General features: G+C 56.0%; 7 protein-coding genes and 1 non-coding gene across 8 annotated transcripts; 4 read left to right on the forward strand and 4 right to left on the reverse strand.

Moving 5' to 3' along the window:
- Nucleotides 1–226: 226 nt before the first annotated feature.
- Nucleotides 227–1,289, reverse strand: AYR1_1 (NADPH-dependent 1-acyl dihydroxyacetone phosphate reductase; the record flags this gene model as incomplete). Its single annotated transcript, XM_083196425.1, has 3 exons — nucleotides 227–860; nucleotides 915–1,083; nucleotides 1,277–1,289. The coding sequence occupies 3 exons, from the start codon at nucleotides 1,287–1,289 to the stop codon at nucleotides 227–229; spliced, it is 816 nt and encodes a 271-aa protein (XP_083047633.1).
- Nucleotides 1,290–1,776: 487 nt separating this feature from the next.
- Nucleotides 1,777–2,643, reverse strand: ACO1O0_007050 (uncharacterized protein; the record flags this gene model as incomplete). The annotated part of the gene is made up of 1 exon (XM_083196426.1): nucleotides 1,777–2,643. The coding sequence occupies one exon, from the start codon at nucleotides 2,641–2,643 to the stop codon at nucleotides 1,777–1,779; it is 867 nt and encodes a 288-aa protein (XP_083047634.1).
- Nucleotides 2,644–4,900: 2,257 nt separating this feature from the next.
- Nucleotides 4,901–6,655, forward strand: ACO1O0_007051 (uncharacterized protein; the record flags this gene model as incomplete). The annotated part of the gene is made up of 2 exons (XM_083196427.1): nucleotides 4,901–4,957; nucleotides 5,048–6,655. The coding sequence occupies 2 exons, from the start codon at nucleotides 4,901–4,903 to the stop codon at nucleotides 6,653–6,655; spliced, it is 1,665 nt and encodes a 554-aa protein (XP_083047635.1).
- A 305-nt stretch (nucleotides 6,656–6,960) lies between these two features.
- Nucleotides 6,961–8,016, reverse strand: ACO1O0_007052 (nucleophile aminohydrolase; the record flags this gene model as incomplete). The annotated part of the gene is made up of 1 exon (XM_083196428.1): nucleotides 6,961–8,016. The coding sequence occupies one exon, from the start codon at nucleotides 8,014–8,016 to the stop codon at nucleotides 6,961–6,963; it is 1,056 nt and encodes a 351-aa protein (XP_083047636.1).
- A 936-nt stretch (nucleotides 8,017–8,952) lies between these two features.
- On the forward strand, nucleotides 8,953–9,850 carry ACO1O0_007053 (uncharacterized protein; the record flags this gene model as incomplete). The annotated part of the gene is made up of 3 exons (XM_083196429.1): nucleotides 8,953–8,987; nucleotides 9,268–9,586; nucleotides 9,641–9,850. The coding sequence occupies 3 exons, from the start codon at nucleotides 8,953–8,955 to the stop codon at nucleotides 9,848–9,850; spliced, it is 564 nt and encodes a 187-aa protein (XP_083047637.1).
- Nucleotides 9,851–10,648: 798 nt separating this feature from the next.
- ACO1O0_007054 (uncharacterized protein) lies at nucleotides 10,649–11,429 on the reverse strand (the record flags this gene model as incomplete). The annotated part of the gene is made up of 4 exons (XM_083196430.1): nucleotides 10,649–10,774; nucleotides 10,884–11,006; nucleotides 11,067–11,183; nucleotides 11,250–11,429. 4 exons carry the CDS (start codon nucleotides 11,427–11,429, stop codon nucleotides 10,649–10,651), a joined length of 546 nt encoding a protein of 181 aa, XP_083047638.1.
- Nucleotides 11,430–14,423: 2,994 nt separating this feature from the next.
- Nucleotides 14,424–14,495, forward strand: ACO1O0_007055. Its single transcript has one exon. It is a non-coding gene; the product is annotated as a tRNA-Asp (tRNA).
- A 338-nt stretch (nucleotides 14,496–14,833) lies between these two features.
- LYS1 (saccharopine dehydrogenase (NAD+, L-lysine-forming)) lies at nucleotides 14,834–15,995 on the forward strand (the record flags this gene model as incomplete). Its single annotated transcript, XM_083196431.1, has 2 exons — nucleotides 14,834–14,891; nucleotides 14,944–15,995. The coding sequence occupies 2 exons, from the start codon at nucleotides 14,834–14,836 to the stop codon at nucleotides 15,993–15,995; spliced, it is 1,110 nt and encodes a 369-aa protein (XP_083047639.1).
- Nucleotides 15,996–16,203: the final 208 nt, after the last annotated feature.

Here is a 16,203-nt window from a genome sequence, read left to right on the forward strand (position 1 = left end):
TGCTACTATGTAGATAAATGGGCGGGTCTTTGTGATGTCGCAGTGACCAAACATGTGCCAAACTCTGCCCACCTCCCAGAAAGTGATGATCCTTATACTACCTACCTAGTACTTACCTACCCGGTCCTATGAATGATGTTCGTAACATATCAGGAACCCATCATCGTCCTTAAGCCCTCGGCACACCCCGGGCGACCATGATAGAAACTTGGCGACCCAACACCCCTTAGTCCTTCTTCGCCCTGGCCGCCTGGATCCTCCGAGTCATCTTGCCGATGCCCCAGTACACAGACAGCGCTCGCTCGCTCACCCACTTGGGCATCAGCGTCGTCAGCCAGACAATTGACGACAGCCCTCCGAACCAGTACCAGTCAGGCGTGCCACCAATCAGGCCGCCCAGCCAGCCCTCGCCCCGGAGGGCCTGCGAGACCACCTTGGAGGCGTACAGCTGCGTCGAGTACGTCCCGTGGTTCTGGCTGAAGGTCAGGCGCCACTCGAACACGTCGCGCACGGGCTGGTACAGCGACCCGGGCGGCAGGACGCGGTGCTGGCGGCTGGCGATGTTGGAGCGCACCGTGCCCGTCACGGCGACCATGACGCGCACGCCAAAGGGCCGCAGCTCCAGACGCAGCGCCCGCGAGTAGACGTCGATGGCGCCCTTGGTGGATGAGTAGATGGCCCCGAACAGGTAGGGGACGTGCGCCGACGTGGACGAGATGTTGAGCACGAGCCCGCGCGCGGCGATGAGCAGCTCGATGAAGGCCTGGACGGTGGCCATGGGCCCGAAGACGTTGGTCTCGTAGGTGGCGCGCACGTCGTCCATGTCAATGTCGGTCGCAGGGATCGTGTGAGTGCGGCCACTGGAAGGATGGTGAGTGGGATGATGAAGAAGCGCCAGCGGCGGTGAGACTTACGCGTTGTTGACGAGAATATCGAGGCGGCCGTCGGTGAGCTTCTCGACGGCGGTCTTGCATGCTGCGATGCTCTCATGGCTCGTCACGTCGAGCTGGGTGGTGCTCAGACCCTGGGCGGCGAGGTCCTTCAGTACATCAGGGTTGCGCGCGGTGGCGATAACATGGCATCCTGACGAGGTGTTAGCTCAACCTAACCGTCTATCGAGATAGATGCGATACGTGCCTCGTCTGTGGAACTCCAGCGCCAAGGCATGGCCGATACCTCCAGGCGTGCAGCTGCGTCCGCGCAATTAGCTTATGATGAGTTGAGGAGTTGGAATTGCGATGCGTGACCTACCCAGTGATGAGGACAGACTTCTTACGCGATTCAGGCATGGTCGGATCGATGAAGCGACGGCGCAGATTGGTAGTATTCGCGTTGAATTAGATCGAGGTGGGATGTTGGGTTGAGGTTTCACATGGACATGAACTGAATCCTCCACATCCCGTCATTGGAAATTGGCCAATAGTTCGCCGAGGCCCGAGACAATACCACCCCCTCCACCACGCCTTCATCGTGGCCTCAGCGTAGACCTGCATTCACCCACCGACGAGTTAACGACTGGCCATACTATCTGAGAGGCATTTGAATTGGCGATTACGCACACTTCTATTATCGTCGCCACAACGCCAGTACGGACATGTAATCAACATCGCGCTCTCCAACAATAACCTAAGATGCCTACTTTTCGGGACAATAGCCCGGACATCAGGCCCAATCCGAGTTGACCTAAGCGCCATCAACGCCCATGGTCACACATGACCAGAGGAGCATCGTCCTCCCACAGCTCCTTCAACAAGTCGACGTCCCCTACTCTCTCGCTCAAGGCCTCGACCCAGGCATCTCCACCGCCTGATGATACGACACACCGCTCCCATCCATCTCAAACCGCGTCGAATGGTCCTGCGGCAGCTCCGCCAGCGCTATATGCTGTGAGCCCCCCCACCCGGACTCGGGCGTTGGCGACGGCGACCACTTGGCTTCGAGCATCCCCGCCGTCGACGGGAGCCCCGTGTGCCCCGTCGCCGGACTGCCAGCGTCCTCCATGTGCCGCGGCAGCATCCTGTGCGTCTCCTCCTCAGTGCGCTTGCGGTACCGCCGGAACAGCAGCCACCCGATCCCCGCCACGATGCCCGCGCCCGCGAGGCTGCAGCCCACGCCGATGCCAACCGTCGCCCCCGTCGAGATGCCCCCTGTGTCGGAACCGCCTGCGCCTGCGTTCGTAGCCGTGGGACCTCCTGCGCTTGTGTTCGTGGCCGTGGGACCGTCTGTGCTCGTGTCGGTGCTGGACGAGGAGGGTGGCTCGGTGGCCGTCGATGTGGGCGGCGTGTCCGACACGGTGGTCGACGCCGACTTACCGTCCGCGGCGTCCTGAAACTCCTGCTGGCTCAGGGATATGGGCGTATTGGAGTCGTTGCAGGAGTCGCGCATCACCTCGTACGTTCTGTCGACGTCGTCGGGGTCCTCCTTGCCTAGGCACCCGGCCGTGTTGGTAATGAAGTTCCGCGTGTTGCCACAAAGGCACTCGTTGAGCTCGGGGACTGTGGGCGCCGAATTGCAGTCGCTCTTGTCGGCAGCTTGTTCGAGGCACCCCTGGGCACCTTGGGGGTAGAAGCCAAAGTCGTTTTCAATGGCGAGCGAAGGCCGCCCCGCGAGGAAGAGGAGCCATAGGAGGCGTGCTCGCACCATGGTGGGCTATGTCCGGCCCGAGGCCCCAATTGCACCCGGAGATGTGAAGGATTTGGGTCGTCCCTAAACAGACCAGGTCAACATCCGCGACCGGTCAGCAACCAAAGCTATTTCTGTGTTGGGCCGCGCTCAGGATCGGGATGCCGTTCTACGGGTTGGGGTGTTGGTTGGTCTACTCCGTCCCACCGAGATCATCCCAAACTCGCTGGTTTCCAATTCAACGTATCAAAGAAAAGTCGAAGCAAATGTGGAAGGCGATAGGATTCCTAGAGATGAAAGAACGCATGGGGTGAATCGTCTTAATGGGGAAACGAAACGCTGTCGGTGCCAACACTAATACACCCGTTGGCAGAAGGTAAACAGGGGCCAACTACCAACTGCATAACTACCCGGTAGCACACCTCTTTACTATGGTGTTGGCTGTACTTGGTTCTTTTGCTAACGGGTAATAAGCCGAGTAGAGCCATGAGCCATGGAGATAATGCTCGCGTCTCACCACCAATACACCGCCACAACAAACGGGGGTACTGCCATGTGCCAAACTACAAACAAGCGAAAAGATCTTGTATTCAGCCTCTCGATGCCGGGGGCACGTAATCTGACATCGATCTTATTGTTGGAACTTGCTTTTGTTCACGGCCGGACCGTTGGACTACGTAGATGCCTCGTATTGTCACTCACTGGTCGCAGAGATCCGAGTAGTATCTGCCCATGGCGATTCTCATCATGCGACACGCCCAGTAGATGAGAAGGCATACCATAAGATTGCCATAGAGGCAGAGTTAGAGAGTGGCCTAGCTGAAGATAGGTATAATATACTCAGTCCAGGTAAGCTCGTATTGGCTCGATGGCTGGCATGGCCGTATGCCCAACGTAGTTTCTTTCGCGCAAATACGAGTGCAAACAGCACGACAAGTAAAATACGTATCTGTACGTACTTGCACCGAAATTAGATCCTCCATTACTAACACATGCATCCCAGCCCGACTGCCACTGACAAACTATTATTACCAAAAGCATCTGAGCAATTTCGCCGACCTTTTTCCTGGAAGCATGTGGTGCCGTTGACAGTTTGATAGAACCGAGGACACATGATGAGATGACTAACCCCTTCATCCCAGGGCAAATTATGGGTACGGAGACGTGCAACGTCTTGAGCATGCCACGCCAGCAATTGCTTGTTGCAGGTGGATGACAGCGCCATATAATTAAACCCCAGGCCGCACATGACCAGCACCAATGCACCAAGCTTCCCGAAAGCTCCTATGCGCCTACAAGCTGTAGGTCGATGCCATCTCCACGGGCATCATTGGCCCGGCCATTTCTGGTCTTGCACAGGTGATCGGATCGATTCAAGGCGCCATGATGGCAAACCGGATCGGGAGGTGGGAGGTCTGGTGAGGTTGGGCCGATGAGAGGCAGCCCAACAACCGGGGAATGGTAACAAGCTGGCATCCCAGGGACCCAGCCCCGCGGTTTTGATAGGGTCTCTCATACACTTGTCACACCCGCGAGCGCCCACGGCCTGTCGCTGCAGCTTGGCTCAATGCACAAGCGCCTGATGAGAGCCCGCGAGAGGGGCCAAGCAGCATTAAGGGGGTCCAATCGGCGTCGAGAGCTGCTGGAGATGCAGCACCCACCAGCTCAAAACAGTCGGAACACGCCAAAGACAGCTGGTGAGGAGCGTCATCAGTTGTCGCCAGAGGCCCAAAGCCCAAAGCACATCAGCGTGTCGCCGCCTCACTTGAGCTGGTGGGACGAGTCCGGGGGGCCGAGACACGCTGTCGCACCTGCTACCTAGTACGAGGGGCGCATAGCAGTCTTCCCCTAAAGGCCGATCCAGCGATGGTCGGGCGACCCCGTGGCCGTTAATCGCGCGCGCGCCCTGCGTTCCTTGTCGCATGATCCAGTGATCCACGGTGACAAAGCATTGAAGAGGGAGAGTGAAGACTGCAAACCCCCGTTGACGAGGCGCCAGGGACTTCAGGGATCGTTGGCCACCGACCAAAAAAAGAGGCGGTCCCATCCGATCCCAGCGTGCTCCAGCTTCAGTGGGGGTACTTTAGCAGCCACCGTGCCAGCACCAAACCAGCAGTACCTCTCCCAAGCTGTTCCGCTCACCGTCACTTCGTTCGCACTTTGCGCTTTGGGCCCTTGCCAACCTCCTCCATAGTATTTTTATCCTCTTCTCTTCAAGCTGCCGGCCAGCTCCTCTTCTCAACCCTCGACAGCTTTCAACTCCTTTTTCGCCGCCAGAATGCCGCTCGAGCAGACTATCACCATTGTTAACAACTCTGGCAAGATCATCGGCACAGTATGTCCTCTCCAACCCTCCACTACAACCAACCCCTCCACCGTCCCCTGCATTGAGGTGCTGTCATTCGCTGACTCTTACATTCTGCAGGGCAGACACCTCCTCTCCGTCTTCAAAGAGGCCAAGGGCGCATATCACGAGAAGAAGGCCCAGCTCAAGGCCGAGAAGTCGACCCTCGGCCGCGCCAAGACTTTTGACTATCATTCCCACCGCAGCGTCCACCGCCATATCGAGTACGACGAGTACGAAGAAGAGGACGATGACTACTACTACAAATACCAGGATGAGCGCCCCCGGCACCGCTCATCGGTATACGATGCCCCCAGCGAGACGGGCTCCAGGCGGACATCTCGCCGGTCACGGAGCGTACACTCCAGGCATCACCGCCATAGGGACAGAGACAGAGACTATGACGACTCAGGTCGAAGTCGAGCCCCGCTGACCGAGACCAACCTCAAGACCTTGAGCGAGGTCTCGAGCACAGCTCCCTCTAGGGCAGCACCACCGCCCGGCAACTATCGCAGCCCGTATGCCGAGACATCGCGGGACCTCGTCATCTCCAAAATGGATCTCACCCATGCCGAGATGCGCAGCATGGCCCCCTCGGAGCGCAGGCCACCCACAGCCATGACGCGGCCGCGATCCATGGCAGAGTTCAACGTGGCCCGGAGGAGCAGCCACGATGCACGCGCGTACCCACCTGAAAACGGCCATGGCAAGGAAATCGATATGAATCTTGCCTATGGCGACATCCCACCGGACCTGCAGGACCGGACCGATCTCGACCCGGAGCGGGTGGATGATACTGAGGAGGATCGCGCCAAGGCCCTCATCCAGAAGGTTGAGACCATGCTCGATGAGGCCGACTGTGTCAGGCATTCGGCCGCAACCACCATCACCCACCTGCAGAAGAACCCCGATGCCGCGGCTGCCGTCGCGCTCACGCTGGCCGAGCTGTCGGCGGTTATCACCAAGATGTCCCCAGCCTTCCTCGGCTTCCTCAAGGGAGGATCTCCTGCCGTCTTTGGCTTACTGGCGTCGCCCCACTTCCTCATCGGGACCGCGGCCGTCGTCGGCGTCACGGTGGTCATGTTTGGCGGGTGGAAGATTGTCCAGAAGGTCAAGGAGGCGCAGGCTGCCAGGGAGGCCCTGGCGTACGAGGGGGTGCCGAACGATCGCCCCGCGCCGATGAGGACGCAGAGCGAGTTCAGCACCGGGATGGACGAGGCCCTCATCATCGACGACGAGCTCAGCTCGATTGAGTCGTGGCGACGGGGCATCCCCGAGTTCGGAGAGGATGAGAGCGCCGACATGGAGCTCATCACCCCCTCGGCGGATCGCGCCACCAGGGACCGCTACGGCAAGGGCAAGGGCGATGAGTACGACGACCTCAGGTCCCGCAGGAGTGCCAGGACGGCCAAGACGAGCAAGTCGAGCAAGTCTCGGCGGCACGGGGAGCGTGATGTGCCCGAGCGCAAGAGCAGCAAGCATGCCACGGCGGAGAGCATCGCCGGCAGCGAACGCACCCGGAAGTCGTCAAAGAAGCGAGAAAAGGCCCCGCTAAAAGCCATTGAAAACCGTCGGGTCGACGACGGGATCGACCTGGTTATGCGGCCAAAGGCGCAGCGGCAGAGCAACATGCTCAAGGCCTTGTTCAAGACCAAGAAGGAGAGGGAAATGGAGATGTTGCACGTCTAAGGGCGATGATTAATGATAAAACCGAGTCAAGATATCATGATGGGTTAACACGGCGTTTGGGATCTTGGGTATGGTATGTGAACATCAACGGACTGCATATTTGGTTGAGATTTATGGCGGAGATTGGGACGAATATAGTGAGATTTAAATACTATCAACTGGCTTACATTACACAAAGACAATTTCTATGGACCGACATTGACTGTGGCTTACACTATGATGGGTAATCTGTATTAGCCATCCAACGCTGGTTCATAGGACAGTCAAATGCCATCAGTTAAGTGTAATGTAGACATAAGTCCAGCCTACAGCTCCTTGATTCTATCCATCTCAACCGGCCCGATCGTAACCTCCTTTGTCTCGTCCATGTCACCCCCTCGATAAGAGTACGTAAACGTCCACCCACTCGCCGCACCACCATGCCGACCCTCCTTGTCCACCACAACCAACCCGCTCGACACATCCGGGTACTTCCTCACCATCCTCCTCACAGCATCCTCGGCAGCCTCCGTCGGCCCCATCCCCCGCCTCAGGTTCTCCACAGCCTGGTAGCACGGCAGGAACCGCATCATGACGTCCCCATCCCCCGTGGCGCCGCACCCGCCCACGTCCCCGTCCACGTACGACCCGGACCCCACGATGGGGCCGTCGCCCACGCGCCCGGGGATCTTGTGCGACGCTCCGTTGGTGCTCGTGCCTGCCGCCATGCTCCCGTCGCGGTGGATCGCGACCTGCGAGATGGTATCGTGCGAGGCCTGCTGCTGCTGCTGCTGCCCTAGGGATGCGGCCGAGAGGGGCCTGTACGGCCCGCACGAGGTGGACGGGTCGGGCTGGACGTTGACGCGGTAGTTGGGCTGGCAGCCCCCGTCGCTCCAGGCGGCGCACTGGGCGGCCGAGTCGGGGGTGGTGAGGTTCTCGGGGAGGAAGCCGCTCTGCAGGGCGAAGAGCGTGGCCAAGTCGCCGGCCAGCAGCGAGTGGGTGGTGTGGTCGAGGACGAGGCGGGCGACGGCGATGGCGTGAGGCACGCGGCGCAGGGCGGCGACGGCGCCAGAGTTGAGGGTCGCGCCGTCCATGATCATGGCATCGAGGGTGGTCTCGCAGCGCTCGTCAGGAGAGCCGCCGAAGCCGACGCTGCCGTCGCACTGGTTGCGCTCGCAGGTCGAGCAGCCCACCTGGACGGCGTCGAGGGCCGAGGAGGAGTTGGGCGAGGAGTGGAGGAGCTGGTATGCTGCGTCGGTGGCGGCGGTGAAGGGGCCGCTCCAGGTGTTGATGACGAAGGGGAGGCCGGGGATTGAAGAGGAGGGCGGTTGGGTGAGGGCGACCCCGACCAGGGGGAGGAGGAGAAGTGTGCGATGGGCCATTGTGAGTGGCATCGCTAGGTGTGTGAGGCCGTGTGAAAAACAAACTGAGGGCAGTAGATGAGACAGCGGCGCTTCTGAGATACCGAGTGGTGATGTGGGGAAACGGTGTATATGAGGAGAGATAGTAGATGATCGGCTGCGGAGATCAGGACGGACAGGGCCAGCCAGTTTCCTAATTGGGATCTTGGACCTCCTCCAACAGCCATGCGCATCCCGAAAGTTTCCCTGGCCGACCACTTCCCTCAATCGTGCGAAATATTGAGCAGTGCCTGAGCCGTGGTGGGTGATTGAATGAGCGCACCTGGTGTTAGTGTCTACAGTATTTAGAATGATCAGCTTAGTCTCCCCCGTTCTCTTGTCCATGTGAACGCAGTAGAAAGGCCTCTTGGTTTCAAGCATAGCAAGCAAGGTATAGGATCCCATTGACCGCCGAACAGGTTCCTCCGTCATCTACACCAATGACTTGGCCTATCCCATTGACACATATGTCTGCCCTTCTGCGTTCTATCTGCGTTCTACCCGGGTTCGGAACTCCGAAAATTCGGCCTTCTGCACAAGCCAGAGATGCAGCGGATATTGGAAAAAGCTAGTGGCGAGATGGACTCTCACATCTCCATCATCTTCGTCCCCGTCAACGCCCTCTACATGACCATATATATATCGAATTCGGACGACTTCCTGCCTCAATGCATTTCGGATCCGACATTGGATGCCTGCCTACCTTAGATGCCAACCGGAAACGCGCATGTGACACAACCATATCCCAAACCCACCTTGTCAACAAACCAACCCTCACAAGATTATGAACAGCCAGCAGACAGTTCAGTCCATATTTGGCCCACAATGGCTGCATGTTAGTCAGTGCCGGTTCTATATACATTCCTGGCGACCTCGAATCTCTCGTCCCTGCGAAGCGAAAAGCAGAGAGCGATGACCATGCCCTTCGTGAGCACTACCGACACCGCCTATACGTTCGACCAGAACTTTGGACTCTAAAACAGCTGAAACTCCTGGGATGTGAACTCGTTCCCAAGCAGCTGCCACCCCGCGGATTGTGTAAGCCAGCCTATTTTCTCTAGGTACATGTATCTACTCGTCCATGTCCCATCGCTAACAGCACAATCTCAGGCCTCACACACCGCTAACCTTCCACTTCAACCAACGCGTTATTAAACTCCAAACAGATAACATCTTTACGTCTACATCCGCCAATCCATCCCTTACCCATATTAATCTCGACACGTTTCACAGGCTCCGCACCAAGTATGTCCGCCGCAAATTCCTGGGTTATTCTTCACGCCGTCGAAATGAAACACCAAATACCCCTGTTGCGAGACTCATCGACAAGAAGCTTCGCTCTCTTGAGCCGGAGGAGGAGGCCGAAGAGCCCTACATAGTGGCCGTTCTTATCGCGTTGGCTCAACGACAGCGCCGGCAACAACAGCAGCAGGAAGATAGTGCCGGCGAAGGCGCTGCGAATGAAGAGACCTTGACGAGACAGTCCGATGCACACGCCATGCCATCCCCTGGAGAGCAGGAGAAATCTCAGTTTCTAGAAGAATCATTCGAGGTATGTTAGTCTCCAGACGTACGTAAGATGGATTGAGTCTAATCGGAAGCCAAGGTTCGCCTTCTCGCTGTCCCTGGCACGGCTGCAACGAAGCTTTATATCTACGCAGCTCGCATTCCATCTAAATTCCTCGACAAATTCGACATACCTTCCAAGTTTTCGCCAAGCGGACCTATCTCGATTACATACTGCTCTATCCCTCGTCGAGCCCCAGCAAAACTGCCCGAGAAGCTCCGTCACGCTCTTCGTGCACCGATTGAGTAATGAGCTCATGTCACTCAGCTGTATGTAAAGGACCTGTGAGGGCAGCATACTTTGTGGGCTTTTTCCCTTTTCAGAAGCCAGGGCAATATATTGCCGAAAGACCTTGTTGGCATTGTGACACTATCATTTCATGTGTTGCGTGTTGGCACCGGTATCCCAACTGTGGCGCACTGTCCCACTGCACGCATGCTTAATTAAAGATCACCTACCTCAGCCTTGGCCCAAGATTTCTCGTAAAGGAGAGCATTGCGTGTCTGCGACGCTAGAGCGGCGTCAAAAGACGAGAGGTGGAGGGAGCCAAAGCCGGAGCTTCTGGTTACTAGGTAGGTTTAGAACGACACAAAGGCACGTAGCAACCATGTAATATGACAGCGCCACGACTTGGTCTCATGCTTGCCTGGTCGTGGAAATTCGTGCTGAATTGTCTGTTCATGCCCAAGGGTGTCGATTCTGCAAGTGAGTGGCTGATTCAGGTAGGGAATTTTTAGCTGGCCTTGGGAAGTCCGGGCTTCACAAGGCGGCCAATATTGCGTGTGATCAACCACAGACGAAACATGTGTCGGGCTATCAGCATTGATGCTCGAGAATATTTCAATTGAGCCTCTATCCCAAAAAATTCTTGGTTCAAGCGAGACATCATCTTGGTGAGTCAAAATGTACAGAGAGAATGGTAGTTAGTGCTAGCAAAGTGCCCAATCTCCCACCTAGTAGCTGCTAGGTTCGTCACTTTCTATGTTTCTTCCCACATTATCCCCCAATCCTTTTCTCTTCCTTTCAGTCTTTTCCTGGCCATTTTTTTTAGTTCAGGCTGAGACCCTCGTAAGAGCCGATGCAAGTGCCAAGGGTGCTACCGAGAGCAAGCGCCTCCTCCTTCATCTCCATGGTGCGGGACTCCATCATGTCGATGAGGGAGTTAGCAAGCGACTTTTAATATGTTAGCATATATTCTTGCCTCAGAGTGCTGCTGGAAATCCGGTATGTGAAAAAGAGACTGGTGAGAAGAAACAAGAAAAGAATAAAAAAGAGGACTCACGTCGACAACGCCCTCGACGGCATGGAGGACAGAAGCCACGGGCTTGCCGACGAGGGGAACAGTGTTGAAGAGGCCAGCCTTGCCAATGAGGATGTTCAGGAGCTCCTGGTGAACCATGACGAACTATATATCTGTTTAGCCAATTACTCGTGCGCGACCACGCCAGAGATGGGAATCGCTTACAGTGCGGAAAGCGTCGAAGATGAGGTCCGAGTCAGCAGGGCTGTACTTCTCCTCGTCCATGTTGTTGAGGGCGCCAGACACGGTGTTGACGATCTCCGTGAACCCCTTGATTACAGGCTGTAGAAAAGGGTTAGTAACCAATTTCAGACGAAATGGGCAGTTGTCAATGATTTTGAGCCTTACAGGGAAGTTTCCGCTACCAATTGCTAGAAGGGGGCCGTCGAGGACACTGAGATCCTTGGTGGGAGTCTGAAGCTTGGTAGACAAGGAAGCGACAGTCTTGATGTTCTCCACAACCTTGGCTGCGGGAATGGCCGAGGCCACGGCGGCGAGGCCGGCAATAATGAGGGATCCGAAACGCATCTTGGATGAGTGGTGAGGTTGAGCTAGTTTAAAAAAGTAAAAGAGAGAACGAGAGAACGATTATTAGAGCGAACAAGTTGTTGTATTGGTGAGATGTGTAAATGAGTGACTGAGTTGGATAAAGAGTTGAAGATGGATGGGATGTCTTCAGCTTTTTTATATCCAGAGAAGCAGGCCAGATGCTGAAATGCTCGGCTGTGTCAGCCCAGGACGAATACAGGACAGCAACCTCCGCCATGGCATTCCGATGGGTTATTCCAGAGCAGTGGCGGCTGTCTGATGATGATCGCCGGGCGGCATAAAGCCACAGCTACTTGTTGGCACCAAGGTAGGATCGAGATGGCACTATACTCGTAGTATCTGCAGTACAGGGTACGGGGGATTTTTGCCCTTGGGCATGTTTACGACGCAACATAGTATTCTAAGCAGATACATACGTAGCCTCGTGGGGCATTCATATACATAGTGAGACAGCGGCTACTACTAGTGCTAACTATCCGTACTCGTACTTGTACAACTAGTAGGGAGCACCGTTCTACATAGTTACTTCTAGCTTGACTAGCGGTGTGCTCATCTTTCCCTGTACGGGACTAATACAGTCGACACCCATTTAAATCAGACAACGGGCGCCCAATACCCCCCCTGCGATGCAGGAGCAGTCATTAACGTATCGGTAGTACATATAGTACGATGGGCTCTGGCCGAGCGACGGAGGGCCCTCAGTGGCAGGACTGGGGTTTCTAGTTTGCTCCACGAGTCGCCGGCCGGAGAGTCCATCCTACATGCCAAAGCGGATCCAGCCTGTCAACTCAGTGCTGTCAGCTCAACAGTTGTATCCCGTCGATCGCTCGCGCAGTCCCTGTTGTCGATCCCGCCACTCGCACTTCAGCTGGGCCTAAACATTGCCCCCTAGTCCCATCTAGAAAGGCTACCCTATAGGCCTTGCAGCGGGGAATCTTCACGGCATGTGGATCAATCTTGGTTTTTATTTTGGCTTCACGCAATGTTCATTTCTCTTTGCAATAATCTGTACTCGGGTCCCAAGTTTTTTTCCCCCCTGATCGTCCATGCATATACCAATGCGCTGGCATCGGCTATCTAATCTCCCATCGAGACACTGGGGTCTACCATTCCCGCCAGTCATCACCGACGGTCCTAGTGGGGAGTGTTTTAGCCCGCCCATCCAGCTAGCAGCACGCCGCAAATACCGTACCTAAGACAAGAAATATCGTTTGCGCGGATAAGTTGTTTTCCATATGCTACGAAGTAACTCCCCCATGCTACTGACGTAGACAGGCCACCACGTTGGAATCTACCCCGAAGCCCGTCGGCACTGGACTCGGCGACCTAGTTAGCAAACCCCTTCTTCAGGCCACATGCGGTGCTCGTGCAAACAAGTGCTATGCATTCCACAACACGTATTACCTGGAGAACGTAGGCATTATTGCCTGCAGGCCTTGGGAGAACTGCATCGTTGCGCAGACGCAAGAGGGCTTTGGAGCAGACAAGCGCAGGGCCACGGCCGTGACGATGCAGAGACATTGCGGGAAATGACATCAGACGCCTTTTCAGGTACTAACTCTCAGCTCTGGAAATTTTAGGGGGAGACGCTCATCTTCACACTCTATCACTTTTACTCCGCACGGTGTGTTGTCCATGGCCACGTCTGCACGAGCATGATAAACCCCGTCGTCACGCCACATTGGGGCTCGCAGGCTCCAATAATCAGTTACAATTATAACGAGAGATTGCAAAATCGTTTCCCATATTTTCCAAGTCTGTTTGCTAAAGCCATCCGCATAAACCGCAAGTCATCTGCACGCTGGTGTGAGACCTCCCCCATGATACTCTGTGGGTAGTATTCCCATGTGGTTAAATATAACGGATAAAGCTTACCTTGAAGTGGTACACTTGGGCTCCTTGGAAATTTTACCATTCATATGCCCCCACACTAACTTGCCTTCTTACGAGGCAGGGCGGAAGCCCGCGTCGAAGGTTCTCGCATCCTGGCAAGCATCGTGGGCCCCTCGTCCCAAATCTAGACCGGACGCGCGATTGATTTACCGCAAAACAGGATGCAAAAACCTGCAGTCCTAGTTACTTTCACTTTGGGCTCTTGACCCGCCATCCCTAGGGCGCTATTCAGGGACTGCGAGGTGCTTAGATGCGGCTGTGATATTAGATCATCCATGGGAGTTCCGGCGATTCGGGCCGGCCCCACATGGCTTGCGCAGTGCCACAGTGCCGGGTCCCCACCCATCATCATATTGCTCAAAATGGTAATTCTGCGAAGTACTCGTACAATTACTCCACGAGCCAGACTTGCAATTCCCCAGGGACACGGCACCGGGCTTGGACTGCAAGACTGAGTCCCGTCATCTTTTATCCAAATGCAATCGTGGTAAAGTACCTTCGGGCCCAAATGAAGTTTCTCAATAAAAACTAGTTAGTCGTGTTACGAATGGGCGTCGATCAAACCAGCATATTGACTGGTGATTGCTCTCGGAGAAAACAAAATTGCAACACTATAGGTAGTGGTAACGAAACCTCAAAATTCTACAACCTCTTGACGAGAACTTATTACTCGCTAGTACTTTCTCCGCCATAGAGAAGACATTAGTGTTTCTTCACCAATCACTTAGAACGAACAGACATGATTCCGCCCGTTAGTCTAGGGTAACGACAAGGCGAGCCACGGTAGGGAGACTTCAGCATTCCCTCAACTGACAAGCACTCAACCAAGTCCATGTCGGCTTCTGTTATTTTTTTTAGAGGTATTTGGGACTTGCATGGGCAGTCTAGGATAATGTTACATTTCGTTGACCATTTCATGTTGCGTTAATGGGAGGTAGAAAAGATGGCCAGGTGGGGCGGGGGGGAATTTGGGGAGTTTCCACCGAAAAGATGTTTGTGGGTGCAGCCTGTATGTCAAACTATCGACCTCGACTTCCACAACGAGCACACCTCACTACACTGGCTGTTAACAGCCAAACATCTTCCGTAGTATAGTGGTCAGTATGCGAGCTTGTCACGCTCGAGACCCGGGTTCAATTCCCGGCGGGAGAGTCCGCCAGCCGCTAAGCGGTTAATTTTTTGTCGATTTTTTTGTGAATTTCCGTTGATATTTTAGCGTACAATTTGGACGCCACTACGGATATATACGAGTGGGTACGAATGGCTGGGGTCGGCCGGTTCAGCCCGGGTTAGTGGTGACTCGGTGCGCCGAACTTCGGCGGTGGCTCGTGACTCAACGTGCGCCAATGGTCATGTGACTCGAAAGTTGGACCAGCGAATGCGGCCACGCATGAACCTTAATTGGGGCGCACCTTGAACGCAGCAGGAATTCTCCTGCATCACTGATCACCGTCACACACACCGCATCACATCTCACAGCGTTGCCCATCATGCCTACCGTCATTCACCTCAGATCCGAAACCAAGCCATTGGAGCGTCGGTCGCCTCGTAAGTTGTTGACACTGGACGCATTGGTCGCTCACTGCTGATCGCATCTCAGTTTCACCCGAGTCGGCTAAGGCCCTCCTCGACGCCGGCTATGTGGTTCGCGTCGAGAAGTCGGGCGACCGCATCTACCAAGACGACGAGTTCGCCGCTGCTGGCGCCGAGCTGATTCCCGCTGGCTCATGGGTCAATGCGCCCAAGGAGGACATCATTCTCGGCCTCAAGGAGCTTGAGGATGAGGACACCCCTCTGCCCAACGACTACATTCACTTCCAGCACTGCTTCAAGAGGCAGGATGGCTGGGCCCGCGCCCTCTCCCGCTACTCCCGCGGCGGCGGTAAGCTGTACGACCTCGAGTTCCTGACCGAACCCAACGGCCGCCGTGTCGCTGCTTTCGGCTACTGGGCTGGATATGCCGGCACCGCCATCGCCCTCCTGTCCTGGGCTCACCAGATCCTTTACCCCGGCACTCCCCAGAGCGCCGTCCCCGTCTTTGACTCCGCCCCTGCCCTGGCCGAGCACATCAAGTCGACCATTGCGCCCGCCATCGCCGCCAACAACGGCCAGTTCCCCCGCGTCATCGTCATTGGTGCGCTTGGACGCTGCGGAAAGGGCGCCGTCGACCTGTGCTCGACCGTCGGCATCCCCGAGGAGTCAGTCCTGAAGTGGGACATGGCCGAGACGGCCAAGGGGGGCCCCTTCCAGGAGATTGCCGAGTCGGATATCTTCATCAACTGCGTCTACCTGGGCCCGCACCGCGTGCCGCCCTTCCTCACCTTCGAGTCCCTGGCGGCCACGCCCGACAGGCGCCTGCGCGTCATCTGCGACGTCAGCTGCGACCCCAACAGCGAGAACAACCCAATCCCCATCTACTCCAGCTACAGCTCCTTCAACAACCCCACCATCCCCTCCAAGCAGCCCGTCGAGGACCCGGAGCTGCGCATCATCGCCATCGACCACCTCCCCACCCTCGTCGCCCGCGAGTCCAGCGACGAGTTCTCCTCCCTGCTGCTGCCGAGTCTGCTCACCCTGGACAAGCGCGACAGCGAGGGCGTCTGGACGCGGGCGGAGCAGGTGTTCAATGACCGGGTTGCGCAGCTGCCTTAGACGCGCAGGAGTTGGAAAAAAAAACATGGATTTTGTTGCTGTTGTTTAGATGAGACGGTTGCATAAAATAGATGAATGTGGAACGATAAAAAGACAAAGAACTGGGCGGAATTTTGAGAGCAATGTATTGGGATATGGATTGGTCAAGGGAGCGGCTGGCCAACACCATGTGTGCAGTAATCCGCCATAGAAGAAAGCCATTCATGGT

The sequence above is a fragment of the Amphichorda felina genome (assembly GCF_050947745.1).
Source record: "Amphichorda felina strain 45539 chromosome Unknown scaffold_7, whole genome shotgun sequence".
Lineage (NCBI taxonomy): Eukaryota > Fungi > Ascomycota > Sordariomycetes > Hypocreales > Bionectriaceae > Amphichorda > Amphichorda felina.